Raw genomic sequence first — 17,188 nt, forward strand, 5'->3', positions numbered from 1 at the left:
ATACTAGATAAGAGGAAGAATAAACAAAATCAAATTCTTGACAACTGTGTTGTTTGAATCATTTAGGTTTTTTATTCTCATTAAGAATTAATCTCCTAGAGATGGTCTGTAATATACCCAATGCTAAATTTTGTTTGATTAAGTGGAAATTTTATCAGACTTTATAAAGACCATGTGTAGCTGCATAAAAGATACTGAATAAAAAATGTGTTGAACTGCATTTGAGATCATGTAGCAAACAGCGTCACGGACCAGGGAGTATAACGTGCGTACATACACGTCTCCGGAGTGAAATAAATCCCTACCCCAAGATAGCATTCTAAAAATCTCCACTACAACGTTTTCAAAACACACAGCTAAAGGCTTGGGGTCCTTGGAGTGCTTTGCCCAGCTAATTACTCTCAGTTACCTCTTGAACAAAAGCTCTCAGGGTGAACAGACCAAGGCAAATCTGCCACTTTGTACAAAATAGGAAAGATTCCGGGTAATACGCCAAATGACGAAATTCAGGAAAGTGGCAGACATTTCAATAAACCGACCTTTCCACCTCTTTTTTCTCACCACCAAAAGCAGCCACTGTTCGCACAGACGAAAGGACTTCATCAGCCACCGACCCTGCTTTGGCATAGGCCTTCAATTCATAGTCAGTAAACTTGGACACACTCTAAAATCCAGAAGAAGAAAACAAAACGTGAAGACCAGGGAATTATGTAAGTCAGCCCGTCATTCCATGGTTCATTTAGCAGAGTAAGTACGTGGTGTGGTTTCATACAAGACTAGATTCTCACCATAAAGGTGTTCACCGAGGAAAGAATCTGGCCCAAGTTTGACCCGTGTTAAGCCCCATCCATGAATGTTTGGTTGTTAGCATATCGAAATGACTTCATTAGAAGTCAACCTCAAAAACCTTCTCACAGAGTAAGTCCCAGATAGGGCATCCTGTGAAACCACAGTGTTTCACTCATTATATTAATGCAGTTTTCAAATGAAACCATGTCACATTTCATTGCTATCGACCACAGGCCCTTTGCCCAATTTACAGACAAACACCAGAGACAGACACTGGAGGTTAGTCAGAGTATATAGTTGGGAGAGAGGTCCTGACAATACAGAGGCTCGTGATGCTGTAGAGGTAATTGCACAGGAGAAAGCTCCAGATAAATATTACACCATTTGACTCAACTGGAGGGGCTCAACTAGCTTTGCTCTTTACAAAAGGAACTAAAAAGACATTGCGTTTAATATTTAACAAGTTACTTTTTCTAAAATTGGACTCGGATTGAGTTGTAATTAGAATTAATCACCAAAGGAATCCCTGGCACAGATGAAGGTAGCAGAATGAACACAAGCAAATATGGTAGAAGATAACTAACTCAGAAATCTAAAATACATAAGTACCCAGACTAAAGGAGTTTATCTTCCAAGTTTTTCCAAACTTTTAGCAGCAGAACTCTTCTCAAACAAAATCTTAAATGGAATTCTAAGATACAAAACAAGTAAATGTAGTATTTTGTTACAACATATTTATGTCACAAGTCCACACTTCACAAGAGTTGTGAATTGAAAAGGCAACAATAGGGGCGCCTGGGGCTCAGTCGCTGGGCATCTGCCTTCGGCTCAGAGCCTGATCCCAGGTCCCTGGGATCGATCGAGCCCGGGATCGATCGAGCCCTGTATCGGACTCCCTGCTCCACTGGGAGCCTGCTCCTTCCTCTCCCACTCCCCCTGCTTGTGTTCCCTCTCTCGCTGGCTGTCTCTCTCTCTCTCTGTCAAATAAATAAATAAAATCTTAAAAAAAAAAAAAAGAAAGAAAAGGCAACAATAGGGAAAGCAGGACTGTTTTCATCAACATGAAAATCTGAATTTAGGTGTTACGAATGACATTACAGTTTTTACCACAATCCTCTTCTAATTTATTTCTAAATTATGTATTAAGGAAATTAAGTAGTTGTGAATATTAATAGCTTTTTTGTAATTTAATGCACATTAAATAATCTTGGGACACTTCTGTTAAATTGATAAAGGAGTTTAAAGATGTAAATTGGAAAACATTTAACGATTGCTCATATTTCTCATGGTATATATAAAAGTCAGACACAGGCATATAAAGCCCACAATAACATGTAACATGTCATATATTGCCCCTCCTACTTCTTTTTTTTTTCTTTTGGTTCTGCTTCTGAATTGGGCCTAGTGAAGTTACTTGTATCATTTTACACAAACATGCACAGACTTGAATTCAAGAAGAAACCAGTGCAAAGCTACAACATTCCAAATCGGTGACGCATTTACAAAAACTTGAAATACGGGCACTGAGATAGGAAGAGAAACTATGTTCTAAGCCTGTTAAAATCAAGTTACCCAGCCTACATGTCCACCATGTTGAAATGTTACATAAGACCCATCTGAGTACGAATATTAATTAATCACAGGTTTGAGGAAAGAGAGTAAGTGTATTTAGGGGAAAAAAGCTGAATCAAATGTTTGCAGAATCCCCAAAGATGCCCCGTGGATGGTTAGGCTTCCCTGGAGTGAAGCTAGAAAGTGTTTGGGAGGAAAGACTGTCATAAAGCTTGCACATTATGGTGGATTGGAAAAAATAAAAGCAAATATCTCTTTAGCAATTAATTCTGTGCCGATGCCATGCTAAGTGCATAACATGGATTATGCCTTCAGTCATCACAATGACCTTATCTTCAAGACAGGAAGCTAAAGTTTTGACATGCTAAATATGCCTTTCTTAAGCCAGATGCTAGAATCAGGGGGTGACCAGTTGAGAGGAGTGAGCTCTTTGCCACTGTCACTCTGTACCACCACCTGGGAAATGTTAGAGTAATATAGCCAGTGGATTGTGAAGAATATTTTGCTAGAAAATATTATGGAGATTGGTTTCCTGTTGCTCAATGATGTGAGCGTATGCAGCTTTTCACCTGAATTCTATTCTCATTTACAACGAATTATGAGTGTGTCTGATCCCATGAGCTGCTATCTGAGGTGGCTGCTCTCAAAGTATGATGTAAGAATTTATTAATCCTTGGGAGTGTTTTCTGATGGGGATGACCCAATATTCCTACTCCTACACTTTTTCTTGGCCTGCACGTCTGGGAAATGGAAATACCGCTCGGAATGGGTCAGGTGACCTCTTTCTGAAACTGATCAGACGGCACAGAGAACACAGCTGTGAATGTGGAAATCTCCTTTATGTGTTTGTTCCTGATCTGGGTACATTTGTTGGGCCTTTTTGAAGAAAACATCTGAGTTTGGGAGACCATGGGAAGCAATAGGCATATGAGAAAGTGCATGGGGATTTGGAGTCAGACTCCCTTGTATTTGAATCCAGTTTTGTCACTCGCTACCTGTGCAGTCCCAGACAAGTCTCTTTACCTCTCTGAACCTCCATTTCTTATGTTTAAAATGGCATTAATACTCTATAAGATTGCTGTAAAGATTAGAGCTAATACATATGAAGTTTGTAATAGTGTCTGGCAAAATAGTGTATGCTCAACAAAGGTAGTTGTTATTATTATTAATACAATAATATTTATGTTATTAGAATACCATCAATCCCTGGATTGATGGATTGTTATTTGATACCGAGGAATAATCAAACAAAATAAACCAGAACAGTGATAAATAATGTTGACTAAACGTACACAGGAAAAAGGAGTCAAGTTTCACACTTCTGGCTGTTTCTCAGTGCAGATGTCTTGGAGAGAAGTGGGAAGACACTCTTACCAGACCAATGATGGCTGCTCCAATCCCGATGAGAGGGCTTACAGAGATAATGACCAAGGTCAGTTTCCAACCCTGGTAAAATCCCAACAGGAACCCACAGATGCTTGTGGTCATGCGCTGAATGAAAATGGCCATTTGGTCAGCAATGGCATCATTGACTTTGTTAATATCGCTAGAAACAAGAGAGGCTTTAATCACTAAAACTGAATTTGGCCAATTCAAATGTGTTTTTGAGAAATCCCAGCCTTTCCCTTCTACTGCCGTCTCTGTACCCCATTGCCTGTGGGAAACATAATAGCCTTTTGCATTTGAAGAAACTTACTATAGCCTCTCCCTCCCTCACAGTCAAGTAAGTTTGTCCTCAACCCACTTTCCCAACTGGTGTCCATTCAATGTGGACAAAGACTTTTTTTTCGGAAACCATCTTATTTGTCTCTTTCTTTCTTATAGTTTATGTTCTTGGTCTGTCCTGAGGAGCCCTTTTTTCCTTCTTCATACCTGCTAAATCCTTTCAACCTCAAGGTGCAACCCACGCACCACCTAATTCATAAAAACCCTTGAGGAAAAAGTAATAACTTCCTATGTGTGTTTGCATAGCAATGTAATGAATCTGTGTATGTGTGTGTACGTGTATGTAATTATTGCATTCTGCTTATAGGCAGGATAGAATAGTGGTTAAGATCACAGACTCTGGAGCCAGACTCTGAATTTGAACACAAGCTTTTCCTAGGCAAATTACTTAACCTTTCTGTGCCTTAGCTTCCTCATCTGTAAAATGGGGATAATGACAGAACTTACCTCGATGGGTTGTAATGAGGATTGGTTAATATATGTCAAGTATCTAGAACAGTGCCTAGAGTACAGTAAGCTATCAGTATGTCAGCTTTGATTATTTATTTGCTTGCACCTTTCATCCCTCCTACTAGGCTGTAAGTTCCCTGAGATCAGGAATTGTGTGGTTTATCTTTATGGCTTGCATACGGTAAGTCTTCTAGAATACTGTTTGAATATAAATACATTAAACTCATATTCCTAGGAACATTCTCATAATCTCTTGTTTAGATGGAGCAAACAGGGCTTAGGACTGAATAGCAAAAAAAGGACCTAAGATATTACCCAGGGATTTGACAATTGTATTCTAGTAAGGTTTAAGGATCTGTTCAAGGTCACAGTAAGGAAGGGGCAGAATGAGTGCTAGAATCAAGTATCCCAACATTCAGTCTTTGCTCTACACCATACTACACACTCTCTCATGGGACCTCATGAGACCCCAAAGTTCAATTCAATAGGGTTCAATTGCTTCTAATTACTCAGGGCTCATTCAGAATACCTGGAGGAGGAGGGGAAGGGGGCTATCAATGACCCCAAATGGTCTTTAGGTATAAATTGGATTTAAAACCAGTTGTTTAGTTTGAATCTTTCTCAGACTATTTTGGATTTAAAACCAGTTGTTTAGTTTGAATCTTTCTCAGACTATTTTGGATTTTGTTGGTCTTTGTTTTCATGTGCAGAAATGGTCTCAACAGACAAGGCAAGATAATTCATCCTAATTACATTGTTTTTCCCTGTAGACACATGCAGTGACATCCCTCAGTCTCTCTTTTGGAGGCCATATAGCCTTACTTCTTTTAACTCTCTTCTGTAATATTTCATTTCCAACATTTTAATCTAGGGCCTACAAACAAAATCGTAGTATCCTGGCTTTCAATTGTTAATGACCATATCGGATAAAGCGTTACCTATGAAAAAACCATGCTACCTGTAAAATCCCAACTTAAGAGATAAAATGCATCCAAAATAACTGAAAACGTGTTTCTAACTGTTATTTAATTTGGAAACAAGGGTTCTATGATCAAAAACGCACACATAACATTAAAACCTCCTACCAGCCACTTACTCAGAAAATCTTGTATTCAGCTCTCCCACGGAATTGCAGTCGAACCATCCTATTTCCATTCGCATTACTTTCCTAAAGGAAATTTTTCTCATTTTCTGTATCTGACGAGCTGCAGCAATCACCCAAAAGCATATCTGAAAATGGAGCAAGGAATGTTTGGCACTGTGATGTTAAAAATATTCGTTCATTCCTTCTCTTTTCAGAAGAAAATACTTTCAACATAAGCCTTGAGGAAGAGAGGAAAGTGCTTCACAGATTGCCGAGTCATGGGAAGGGCGGCGTGAGCTCAGGCAGCTGCTGCTGAAAGCAGGGTGAGGGGAACGGCTGTGGCCAGGGAAGCCGGAAGGTTTGGGTGTGAATTCGGCTTTGCCACTTGTAGATCTAACCTTACCAAGCTTCACTTTCCGCATGCGTAAAGGAAGGCTCACAGCACGAAAGGGAAATTCTTGCTCTTATATCCCTATTTTTGCATGGCCCTTCTGAGTGTATTTTTTCCTCCTGAGAGGCCTGCCAACAAGCATGAATGCATAGTTTTCAGACTGTTGGACAATAATTTTCAGAGAAAGGAAGACAAAAATTATGACATTGGCAGGGAATCTACTGATAGCTGTCCCCAACCAAGCAAAGTCAGGCTGTCATTAAAACCCTCAGTACCAGAATAGGGGAAATGGATTCATTTCTCTTTACAATGAACACGGACTTCCTGGAATTCTTGAATGAATGGGGGTTGAGGGGATTCATTATTTTTTCTACAGAAGAAGGTAAAAGATGAAATATTTTTCTTCTTTAATAACGGTTAAGTAATTCCAGGCCCTTCCATGGTTTAAATCCAGACTACACTCTAGATTCAGTCCACGGAATTGGGGTTGGAACACAGATTGGTGAGATTTTTAGCAATGAAAGAGAAAAAGAAAGTAAAGTTCACTTTCCTCCAATTCCTCACGTCTGGCTTTCTCTGGGGTGCCCACACCCCCTTTACAAACACACCCACAACTGCCTATTTTTGAGTTTAGAAGATGAAATAGAGGGAGTGGGGGAGGACAGGGCATTGGAATTCAGTCTAGTCTCTCTAGACAACTGTCTGTATTTTCCTCCCCGTCGGAGAAGAATCCTTCCCCATTCTCTCGCCCCCTCCCACCTCCAAATAAAACTGTAGTCCTTCGGGCTTCTGAACAACTTAAAAGTAAAAGAGTGAACTTTGCATTTCATTGTAATGTCTCTGAGCCCAGATGTGGATCCATAAATAAAATGGAGGCGCCACTCACTTGAATATATCCTGTGATAAGTACTACCAAAGCGATTCCAGCATAGTAACTGGCAAATTTGATCATTTCACTTTCAATGTCCAGCAACCTTCAAAAGAGGGGAGGGAAATGTTAAGATTCAGAAGTAGGGTCAAGCTTACCAAAGATTACATTTGTGGGTACAGAGGAAGATAAAATATGAAATTCGGGTGAGGCATCTTATCGACGCAGAATTATCATCAGTCCAGCCAAATCTCCACCTAGACCCCATGGTACCAATCCCAGCAAAGATGCCTACCCCTTCATTTTATTTTATTTTTATTTTTTTAAGGTTTTATTTATTTGAGAGAGAGAGAGAGCATGAGTGGGGGGAAGGGCAGAGAGAGGAAGAAGCAGTCTCCCTGCTGAGCAGGGAGCCTAATGTGGGGTTAGATTCCAGGACCCCGGGATCGTAACCAGAGCCAAAGGCAGACACTTAACTGACTGAGCCACCCAGGTGCCCCTAACACCTTCATTTTTACAGGCAAAAATGACTCACTGGCAGTTGGAAGCCAGGGGCAGTAGATGGCAGCCCAGTGCTCTGACAAGGCCCTTCACTCATGCTGGTTATGCAGTGATGGAGAAATCGCTGTTGGGGAGAGGTTTTAAAAAGCCAGACTGGGGTCTGTGAAGACACTGGTAGAGAGATGTGTGCTATAAATCTGGAGGCTTTACTGTGACCTCCTCCAGGAATCGGAGCCAGCTGTTCAACTTTTCCATCTCAAAGTAACACTGAAAAATGTGTGTGTCATCATCCCAAGGAAGGAGAAAAACACTTTATCAGCCCAGTCCTTCTGCTGACTGTGGTCCAGGGGGTTTCACTCTCTGGGACAATTTCTAAGGTGAGAATGTGGGGCATAGCAAGAAAGCTCGATGGTTTTTTCAGCACAACTACCACACTGTGGCACAGGCCTTGGGGGATTGGCAGGGCTAGGGAGGGGAGGCACAGATTAGTCTGAAATTGCTTTCAGGAAATAAAGAATTTTGCACTTAGAAAATGAACATATGGGTTAGTAACAGTTCTGACCCTTGAGGATGCTTTAAATGATAGCGAGTCTATTTCTTTAGGAAACCGGAAAGCAGCGTCTTCAGCAGAGATACTCTCATCCTAAGTGCTCTCTGCTTCCTGTCAGGCCTTCCTTCTGTGACCCAAGCTTGAAATGTTCTCTCCCTCTACCAAACTTGGACCAAGTGTTGAAGTATAATTTCTTTAATTCAAAACAAACTATTATTCCATGCCAGATTTTATTGACATCTTGCACTATTATTCAATATCTTCATTGAATATATTTATACCGAATAGATTTATGTTTGTTTGGCTAGATTGCAAACCACTTGAGGGCAAGGGCTTAATTTAAGCTGCTTGCTCACGCTGCCCAAAGCCTTGTACAGTACCTTACACAGAGCAGACAGGATACCTCAATAAATGTTTCTTTATTTGGCTTTGACTTTTAAAATACTTATAAGGAAGGGAAATAATTGCCTCGGTCAATCGCTCTTTGGAGGGAGAGTCTCCAAAACAGCTAATATGTCTGTTCACCACATTCCTGGTCTTTTATGATGGTTTAAGAGAACCCCAAGAAAGAACAAGACATAGAAAACTTACAAATAAGTATCCACAATCAGAGGTTCTCACAAAAGTTAAGGATCTCTGTGTAGGATGCATAATGAAGAAAAAGACTTCTAATGTGTAAATGAGGCCATACTCTTAGTTTTCTGTGAAATTTTTCATTGTGAAAGAAACTTGGGTGTCCAGAAACAGAGAACTAGGAGTATTTGTCAAAAAGTTTTACTTAGGTTTCCTGTGGTGCATTCCTCCTGAACGCGCTCTAAGCAGAGGCGATAAAATGGCTGCCATGAAAGACGCAGCTGCCAGTTATAAACAGACCTACTCAGATTGAAAGTACTGACCACTGACACAGCTCCAGAATTTACTGGGGCAAACTTCAGGAGAATTATATCACTGCTGAGTACTGTGGATAAGGACATGTGTAGTTTATGATTCTGTTCACTCCTGAGGCACCCCAGAGATGAACGGTTAACTCATTTTTGGGGATAAGAAGTTATTAGGGTTTTAGAAACTACTTGAGAATATTTCTCGAACAACAGGGCAAACCCATCAGAAAAACTGATAGGAAGAAAAGAGCAGCCTGGCTTGGCTCCTTTGACTGCACATCAAATTTTTTATCATCTGGTGAAAAATTTTCTTGTAGTTATAAAATCCTAGAAGGATTCTTTAAAGCGTGCGGGTGATTTGTCTCACCAAATGGGCGCCTTTCTTTTTAAGAGCAAAATTGACACGCATCTACTTGGCTAAATTAAGATTCCCCTGGCTCATTTGCTGGAAAGAGAAGAGGGCAGAAAGATGACAATTAGAGGGGAAAGGTAAGATATATTTTACAAATTATTAAGATATGTGGATTCTTATCTTGCTTTTTATGAAAAATAAATGCACCATAAAATCAAAGTGCCTTGTTTCCAGTCTTAGGGAGAAAATATTCAATCTTCTGCTTTTAAGTATGATGTTAACCATAGGACTTTTTTGTAGATGTCCTTTTTTAAGTTTAAGAAATTTCTTTCCGGGGGTGCCTGGGTGGCTCAGTTGTTAAGCGTCTGCCTTTGGCTCAGGGCGTGATCCCAGCGTTCTGGGATCGAGCCCCACATCAGGCTCCTCCGCTGGGAGCCTGCTTCTTCCTCTCCCACTCCCCCTGCTTGTGTTCCCTCTCTCGCTGGCTGTCTCTATCTCTGTCAAATAAATAAATAAAATCTTTAAAAAAAAATTTTTTTTCCGTTCCTAATTTTTTTAAGAGTTTTTATTATGGATGGATATTGAAATTTTATTTTATTTATTTATTTTTTTAAGATTTTATTTATTTATTTGATAGAGACAGCCATCTACTTGGTCATGGTGTATTTCATTGATTTCCTGTATTTGTTTGTTTTATCTTTATTTTATCCTCTCATACGTTTTCTGTGGACTTACTTTGCTATTTTTCTAGGTTCTTGAGTTGGAAGCTTAGATGTTTAATTTGAGATGTTTCCTCTTTTGTAATGTATACGTTTAGTGCTATAAATTTTCCTCTCAGCCTTGTTTGAGCTGTGTCCTACAGATTTTTACATTTTCTGTTTTCCTTTTCATTTACTTCAATTTTTAAAACTTTTTCTTTTGAGAGTTCATTTTTAACCTATGGATTATTTAGAAGTTTATTGTCTGATTCCCAAGAATTTGGGGGGGAGGGTTCCATCATCTCTCTGTTATTGATTTCTACTTTGATTAACTTCCTTTAGCCATTCTTTTAGCTAAGTCACCTGGCAATAAATTCTCTTCATTTCCGTCATCTGAAAATGTCTTGGTTTTCTCTTCCATGGTGGTGGTGATGAAGGTCCTGACTCTCTGATCCTACCCAAGCAGGTAGGGAGAGAGCTTTCTCATTAGAGTGGGGTGATTCCGGCCTCCACATAGTCTTCACTGACACCACAGGAGTTGGGTAGGGGAGGGACACCACAGGGGCTCACTGATACCTGGCAAAGAGGGAAGTCTAGGACCCAACTCAACCTTTGCTGGCATGGGTAAGAGTAAGGTTATGTGTGTTCTGTTTTGTTCTGTGGTGTTGGCTTGAATAGAATAGTTATTGTCTGAAATTCTTCTTTCAGGCTGCCTCTTTGTGGTCTATTATCTAGAGAGAGCAGAATTTTATTGGGTCTTTTGTGGTTTGTGCTTATTGGTATTTCTAGGTTGCAGCTTTCCCAACACCCAATCTAGTACATGTGAGGTCCAAAGAAAACCCAAGGAACTCACAACCATGTCATTATTTGGGGCCTGAGATCTCTAACTTTCTCTTATCCACTTTTTTAGACTCTTAGGTAGGTTGTTTTTATAAGTAATGGATTAAATAATCCAATCAAAAGACAGAGGTTGTCAGACTGGATAAATTAAAAAAAAAAAAGCTCCAACTGTCAGCTGTCTACAGGAGACATATCTTAGAAGCAAAAATATGAACAAGTTGAAAGTAATATGGAGGATGCATGGGTGGCTCAGATGGTTAAGCATCTGCCTTCCACTTAGGTCATGAGATCCAGGTCCTGGGATCGAGTCCCGCGGCGGGCTCCCTGCTCAGCAGGGAGTCTGCTTCTCCCTCTGCCTCTCCTCCCCACTCATGCTCACTCTCTCTCTCACAAAAATAAATAAATAAAATCTTAAAAAAAAAAAAAGAAAGTAGTATGGAAAAAAGATGTGTCATGGCAAAGAGCAACCATAACAAACCAGGAGTGGCTGTACTAATATAAAACAAAATAAACTTTTAAAAATTTTTACTAGAAATAAATAGCATTTTGTAATGATAGAAGGGTCAATCTTTCGAGATCATAGCAATTTTAAACATATACACATCTAAAAACAGAGCCCCCAAACACATGAAGCAAAGTGTGACAGATTCAAGGGTAAAAATAGACGGTTCAATAATAATTGAGATTGCACCTCCATACTTTCAGTATTGGATAGAACAACTAGGAATCGAAGGCCTGAATAACACCATACATGAATTAGACCTAACAGACATCTTTTGAACATCCTATCCAATAATAGCAAAACACATATTCCCCTCAAGTGCACATGAACACTCTCCAGGATGGACACATGCCAGGCTGTCCTAATTCATGCTACAACATGATGAACCTGGAAAACATTATGTTAAGTTAAAGAAGCCAGTCACAAAGGACCATATATTGTGGGATTCCATTTGTTTGAAATGTCCAGAATAGGCAAATCTGCAGAGCCAGAAAGTAGATTAGTGGTTGTCTAGGGCTGAGGGGGGAATGGGGAATTGGAGAGTGATAGCTAAGGGGTATGGGGTTTCTTCTTGTAGTAATAAAAATGTTCTAAAATTGATCATAGTGATGGGTGCACAACTCCGTGAGATACTAAAAACCATTGAATTGTACACCATAAGTTGGTAAATTTCATGGTATGTGAATTGTGTCTCAATAAAGCTGTTTTAAAAAGTGTATTGTTTTATAGTGTCTAACTTCAACATAGTGCTTGAATGCATACGCTAACTGTACGTTGAGAAGAAAACAGACCGAAATCCAAGAGAAAAAACAGGCTGATTTCTACTTTGATGCATTCACATGTGGGGGAAATGAGGAATCAAACTTTTCAATGGCCACAGTAGTCAGCCTCTAAAGAGCCTCTAATCATTCTTGTCTCCTGGTATTCACACTGTTGTATAGTCCCTTCCCAGACTGTACCAGGGTTGGTTGTGTGACCAATAGAAAATGGCAGAAATTATGGTATGTCACTTCCACAATTAAATCACAAGACTTTGTGGCTTCCATTTGAATTTTTACACTTCAGTTGGATAAAAGAAAATAAAAAGAAGCTGCACTGTGGTATTTGGACTCTTTGGACTTCCCCTTCAGTCATCTTTCATTCTTTTGCCTTATTATTTGACTACTCAGAGCAAACGAATTCTGATAAACTAATCCGGAGGCTTGACGTTCTATAATACTTTTCAGCATTATGCACTGAGACCCGTTTGGAAGGCTTTGCCTAAAAATTCCATCCAATGGATTACAACTGATGTATAGAAACCAACCAGTGAAATGGAAGAGAAAAACCAGCTCCTACCATTACACATGCATGCTTACATGCTTATGTTGATAAAATCATGGAATAGCCTTGTCCAAGACTAATATACCTATTATAATAGGTGGAGAAATTGTTTTAATGACATACTTTTTCCAAGGAAAAAAAATTGCAAAAGAGCTGAGTAATTCTGGAGGCTTGTTAACTACTTACAGGTAGGAAAATGTCCACTCCCTTCTCTTCTGTCTCACCCAAGTCCATTGTCACAGTGATCTTAATTACATAAAAGCTAAACAAACATTTACCCAGAAGTACAACAGTAGTCATATCAGAGACCATAATAATTCACAATTAAAGTACTTAACTCATCAAAGGAGTTCCTGGTAAAGAAAAGGTCTGAGAAAGATGTGGTCCAACAATTCCAGATACCCATATGAAATTTTATAAAAGGACTAATATCCATTTACATGCTCTGTATCATTTGAATTCAGCAAAAGCCAATGAGCTTCTGAAAGCTCCTATTTGCTTTTTATTATCTGCTCACCTTCAAGTATATTATCTAGTAAGAATAAATAGTGAGTAATGGGTAGCCACAGTAAATTCTTTTCTATTGGATGTTAGTGATACAGATGTTAATGGTAGAGTCATTCTTTAAATAATCTAATAAATATTTATGAGCACTCGTTATCATGGATATGTCTCAAGTTTTGGCCCCTCTAACATTTATTACCAAATTTTAAGGCATAACAGGCTGTACCTTCAGGAATTTTCCCTAGAAAATTTTGCCTTCATAAATGTTATTAATGATTTGGGTCAATTTACATCATACATAAGTCTGAATGCATTTTTTTCCAAAGGGGGAAGTAATTAACATTACCTTTTGTAGTTGAACTACTCTGTAAGAAGCAATTCATTTTTGTCCTCCAACATAAAAGAAAGATTGAAAAGACTGTCACTGACAACAGTAACTCTTTTATACAAACTGTTCAGAATCTTACTTCCAAATTTAGAAAAGAAATATATATATATTTAGACATTAGGATATTTATTTCTAATGAGTAGGCCTATTATTTTTTAAAGGGTAATTCAGCATATTATATATTGTCCTGTATTTTCCTGTCAAGTTCTAACCAGCTGTAACTACATATTTATTTGAATGGTCTTTGATTTAATGATGATTTTACTGACTAGACCTAAATGCCATGAAGGTAAGGACCATGATTCAAGAGAACCATTGTTATCCTTGAGGTTTACACAAGTTCCCGGTATGTAGTTGCTGTTCAAAAACTTTTGGTTAAATGAGTGAATGAATGAAAGACCCTAACTGTAGATAATATTATGGAACACTATCAGTGGTTTAGGAGGATTTGTTCAAAATCTAAATGAAATACGTAGAAAGATTTTTAAATGAAGGTGAAAAATATAAATTTGCCTAGGGGAGCTATTCCAAGCATCTTTCCAGTCAGGATGTGCCCTGCCCTTGGCTCTTGAACCTGAGTGTGTGGGTTCGTACATGCAAATGAGTTTGTTCTGGCCCTGAGGCAGTGTGAGGCCGACTGCAAAGTTCGTGCTGTGACGGTGAGTCAGCACCGTGAACACTACCGACTCACTGATTACAAGGCAGCCTGCTGGGCTTATCACGAAATGAATAGTAGCCCGGTGGGTTCTGGCTAATACTGCAGGGCTCCTTTCTGTTTATGGTGCCACACCACTCTTCCATAGAAGCTCAACTACTGAGACCAGCGGCCCGACTCCAAGTGCTGTAGCCCACTAATGAATTTCCCATTCTAGAAAGAAGGCTGAAGATCAAGTGGACCATTAGCCACAGCCATAGGAGCTAAGAAACAGAACGGAGTTAAGGAAGTAAAAGAAGTCTTCCATGTAAGACATGAGATATGACAAAGACTCAAGTAAAATCCATGGCTTACCTTCCTAATATACCGGTAGTGTTCATCCTCAAGCCTATAGTCTACCAAGTGCTTACATCTGGGTGACACATTTAGTGGGTAATTTCCAATTCTGTTTTTTTGTTAGGATTTAAAAACCTGGTAAGATAGGAAGAACCTCAGGGCGGAGTAATTTGTAGAAATATGGGTTAATATCTGTGTTGGATATCACTCCAGTTCAGCTAATAAAATCCCATTTACACATTTTGAATTACAATTTAATATACAAGCAAAACAAGTAAAAAAAAAATAGCAGCCTACCCACACCGCGTTCCATTTGTCACATTCTGGTTAAGGGAGCTGTTGATCCATACAATAGTGTTGTTTACACATGCTTTCCCAGGGATCTTGAGTTCTTGTATTTCAGTGTCGTAGTCAATAAAAACATCTGTCATTGTGCCAAAAATGAGCAGCACGCCTGGATGGGATAGTCCATGGAGAAACGCACATAAACTTCCCACAAACATCAGCCAAATGTCAGTCGTTGAAGAAAATCGAAACTTGAAAAACAAAGGATTCAGAGATCATCTATGGGTGAAAAGCAGGAGAAGTACGAGGACTATTTAATTTTAGTTACTAGGCTCTGATAAATAGCATTCGGCACCAAATTTTATGGGAATCATCTTAATTGAACAGTAGAGTTTTCACTAATTATATCAAAGTAAGTGGTATATCAATTATCTAAAACACTAGACTCTTACATTGTTTATGTTATTTCTTTCCTAGTCTCTGAATTCATTCTCTTTACCTCGAGAACTGACTTCAGTTCTTAGCCATCGATTCACAGTTTCAGTGGGAAGTGGTCACTGGCATTGATGCCGTTGCCGTGTAGAAATACTGTGTGAAGCATTCAACAAGAGCATAAATTGTATCCCAGAACGGATTTTGACAAACAAGAGTGCCTATTAGTGCCTAGAAATGCCTCTACCTTGTGAAAATTTGGGGAAAACACAACACTATGGAATTTCCAAAGATATATCATAAGGATAAATATACATGATATGATTACTGTGTTGATTTTCCTTACGAAAATAATTATGGGCTTAGTGATTATTTTCCAAGACCCTTTTCTGATCTACCAGGTAGGATTTATGTGTTTAATATTATTTTGTTTATTTATTTGCTTATTTTTTAATTTAGAGGCAGGGGGAGAGAGAGAGAGAATAGAGAGGAATAGAGGGAGAGAGAGAATCTTAAGCAGGCTCCACACCCAGCATGGAGCCCAACACAGGGCTCGATCTCACAACCCTGAGATCACAATCTGAGCTGAAATCAAGAGTTGGATTCTTAACTGACTGAGACACCAGGTGCCCCAGGATTTATGTGTTTAATTACCAACATATCTAATTGCCATTTAGCATGTTATTACATAGACAAAGTTTATGACTGAAAAAGTGAACACTGTACTTAAACACCTGCCAGTGACTTAAGATTTAACACTCCCTCCATGATCTGAACAATTCACAGTTGCAAAATTTATGTCAAAAAACAGCACAGTTTTATTACCAATTGAAAGAAGCCAACTTGACTGCTGTCACCTTTCCTCTCATCTTGTAACCTGAGGAGAAAAACATATGGATTTATAGACCATCCTTTCCAAAACAAAGAGAAATTCTCCCTAGGTAATGATTTTATGAGTCATCCTCTAGCAAGAAATAAATTCCCTACTGACTGAAAAATTCTTGCCAAACCTGGCATCCTAAAAACAAGCTCTTGTTTTTCAGATTTACGTCTTCCAGAGATTTCAGTATAGCTATATCTCATGTTCAGCAGAGATTCAGGGAAGTTTTTCAGAGAAGTATTGAAAGAAACTAAAAAGTGCTCTGTACTCCCAGTTATACTAACATAAAACTATTGGACCTCAGCCCTGACCCTCAACCTGTTTCTATTTACATTTCCTTGTAATATAAGTTAAGGTGTTTGGATTAGCTGATTTAAAGCTTCCTTCTAGCCCTTAAAAATTTTACAACTACATTAAATAATATTGATATGATGGAAAAGTTTTAAAAACTCCCATACTTCCCATAAAATTGTATTTCCTTAGTATTTCTTACTCATATCATTACTCATAAAATTGTATCTAACCCACCTTTGACCTTCTCAACTCCAGGGATCTCTACTTCACCTGAGTCATCCATTCATGGATACACCCTGGACATTTCTTTCGCCAGAAACTACTCTACTCCATCGGCATTCTGGGACCGCCTACGCATTCTGTTTTGCCACTTCCTCCTTCTACACCTATTTGTCATCTCAGTTGAGATCTGTAGTCCCTAAAATCCTCATTAGTTTACAATTGTTAAGACCCCATCAAGATGGTGCTTCCTTCCCCATGCATCCCAGATCCCACACCAGTCACTGGACTACATTCTTACTTACCATCATCCTTAATCTCTTTCCCCACCTCCATCTTTGGAAACTGCATCTCTGCATCCATGCAGCTGTTTGCCCCTCTCCTCCTGAAGCCAGGCTGTGGGGCCTGCTGGAGACAACCTCTCCACCATGTGAACTGATGCCAACACATGCCATGCCTGCCGTCTGCTGCCCTAAGCTTCCCCTCCAGCTCAGAGAAGAATCCCAAGTCCTTGCTGAGATGCCCAAGGCCCTCCATGGTCTGGCCAATTGGCTCTCTGACCTCGTCTCTTCCTACTGCACTCCAGTTCTCAGCACACGAGTCACTTGGCCTCTTTGCTGACCTTTGTTCATATCAAATTTATTCTCACTTCTGACCATTTGCACTTGC

At 39.3% G+C, this 17,188-nt stretch overlaps 1 protein-coding gene across 1 annotated transcript in view; it reads right to left on the reverse strand.

Annotated features, from left to right (window-relative positions):
• Positions 1–17,188, reverse strand: part of ABCB11 (ATP binding cassette subfamily B member 11) — a 77,901-nt gene that overhangs the window by 50,465 nt on the left and 10,248 nt on the right. Inside the window, exons 4-9 of the mRNA XM_087861239.1 lie at positions 15,952–16,003; positions 14,707–14,945; positions 6,898–6,985; positions 5,633–5,766; positions 3,736–3,907; positions 540–664 (exon numbers count right to left, since the gene is read on the reverse strand). Of these exons, the coding sequence (XP_087717365.1) occupies positions 540–664; positions 3,736–3,907; positions 5,633–5,766; positions 6,898–6,985; positions 14,707–14,945; positions 15,952–16,003 (810 nt within the window). The remainder of the gene's footprint in view (positions 1–539; positions 665–3,735; positions 3,908–5,632; positions 5,767–6,897; positions 6,986–14,706; positions 14,946–15,951; positions 16,004–17,188) is intronic.

Source organism: Ursus americanus, chromosome 1, assembly GCF_024610735.1.
Source record: "Ursus americanus isolate L20-20 chromosome 1, mUrsAme1.1.p, whole genome shotgun sequence".
Taxonomy (NCBI): domain Eukaryota; kingdom Metazoa; phylum Chordata; class Mammalia; order Carnivora; family Ursidae; genus Ursus; species Ursus americanus.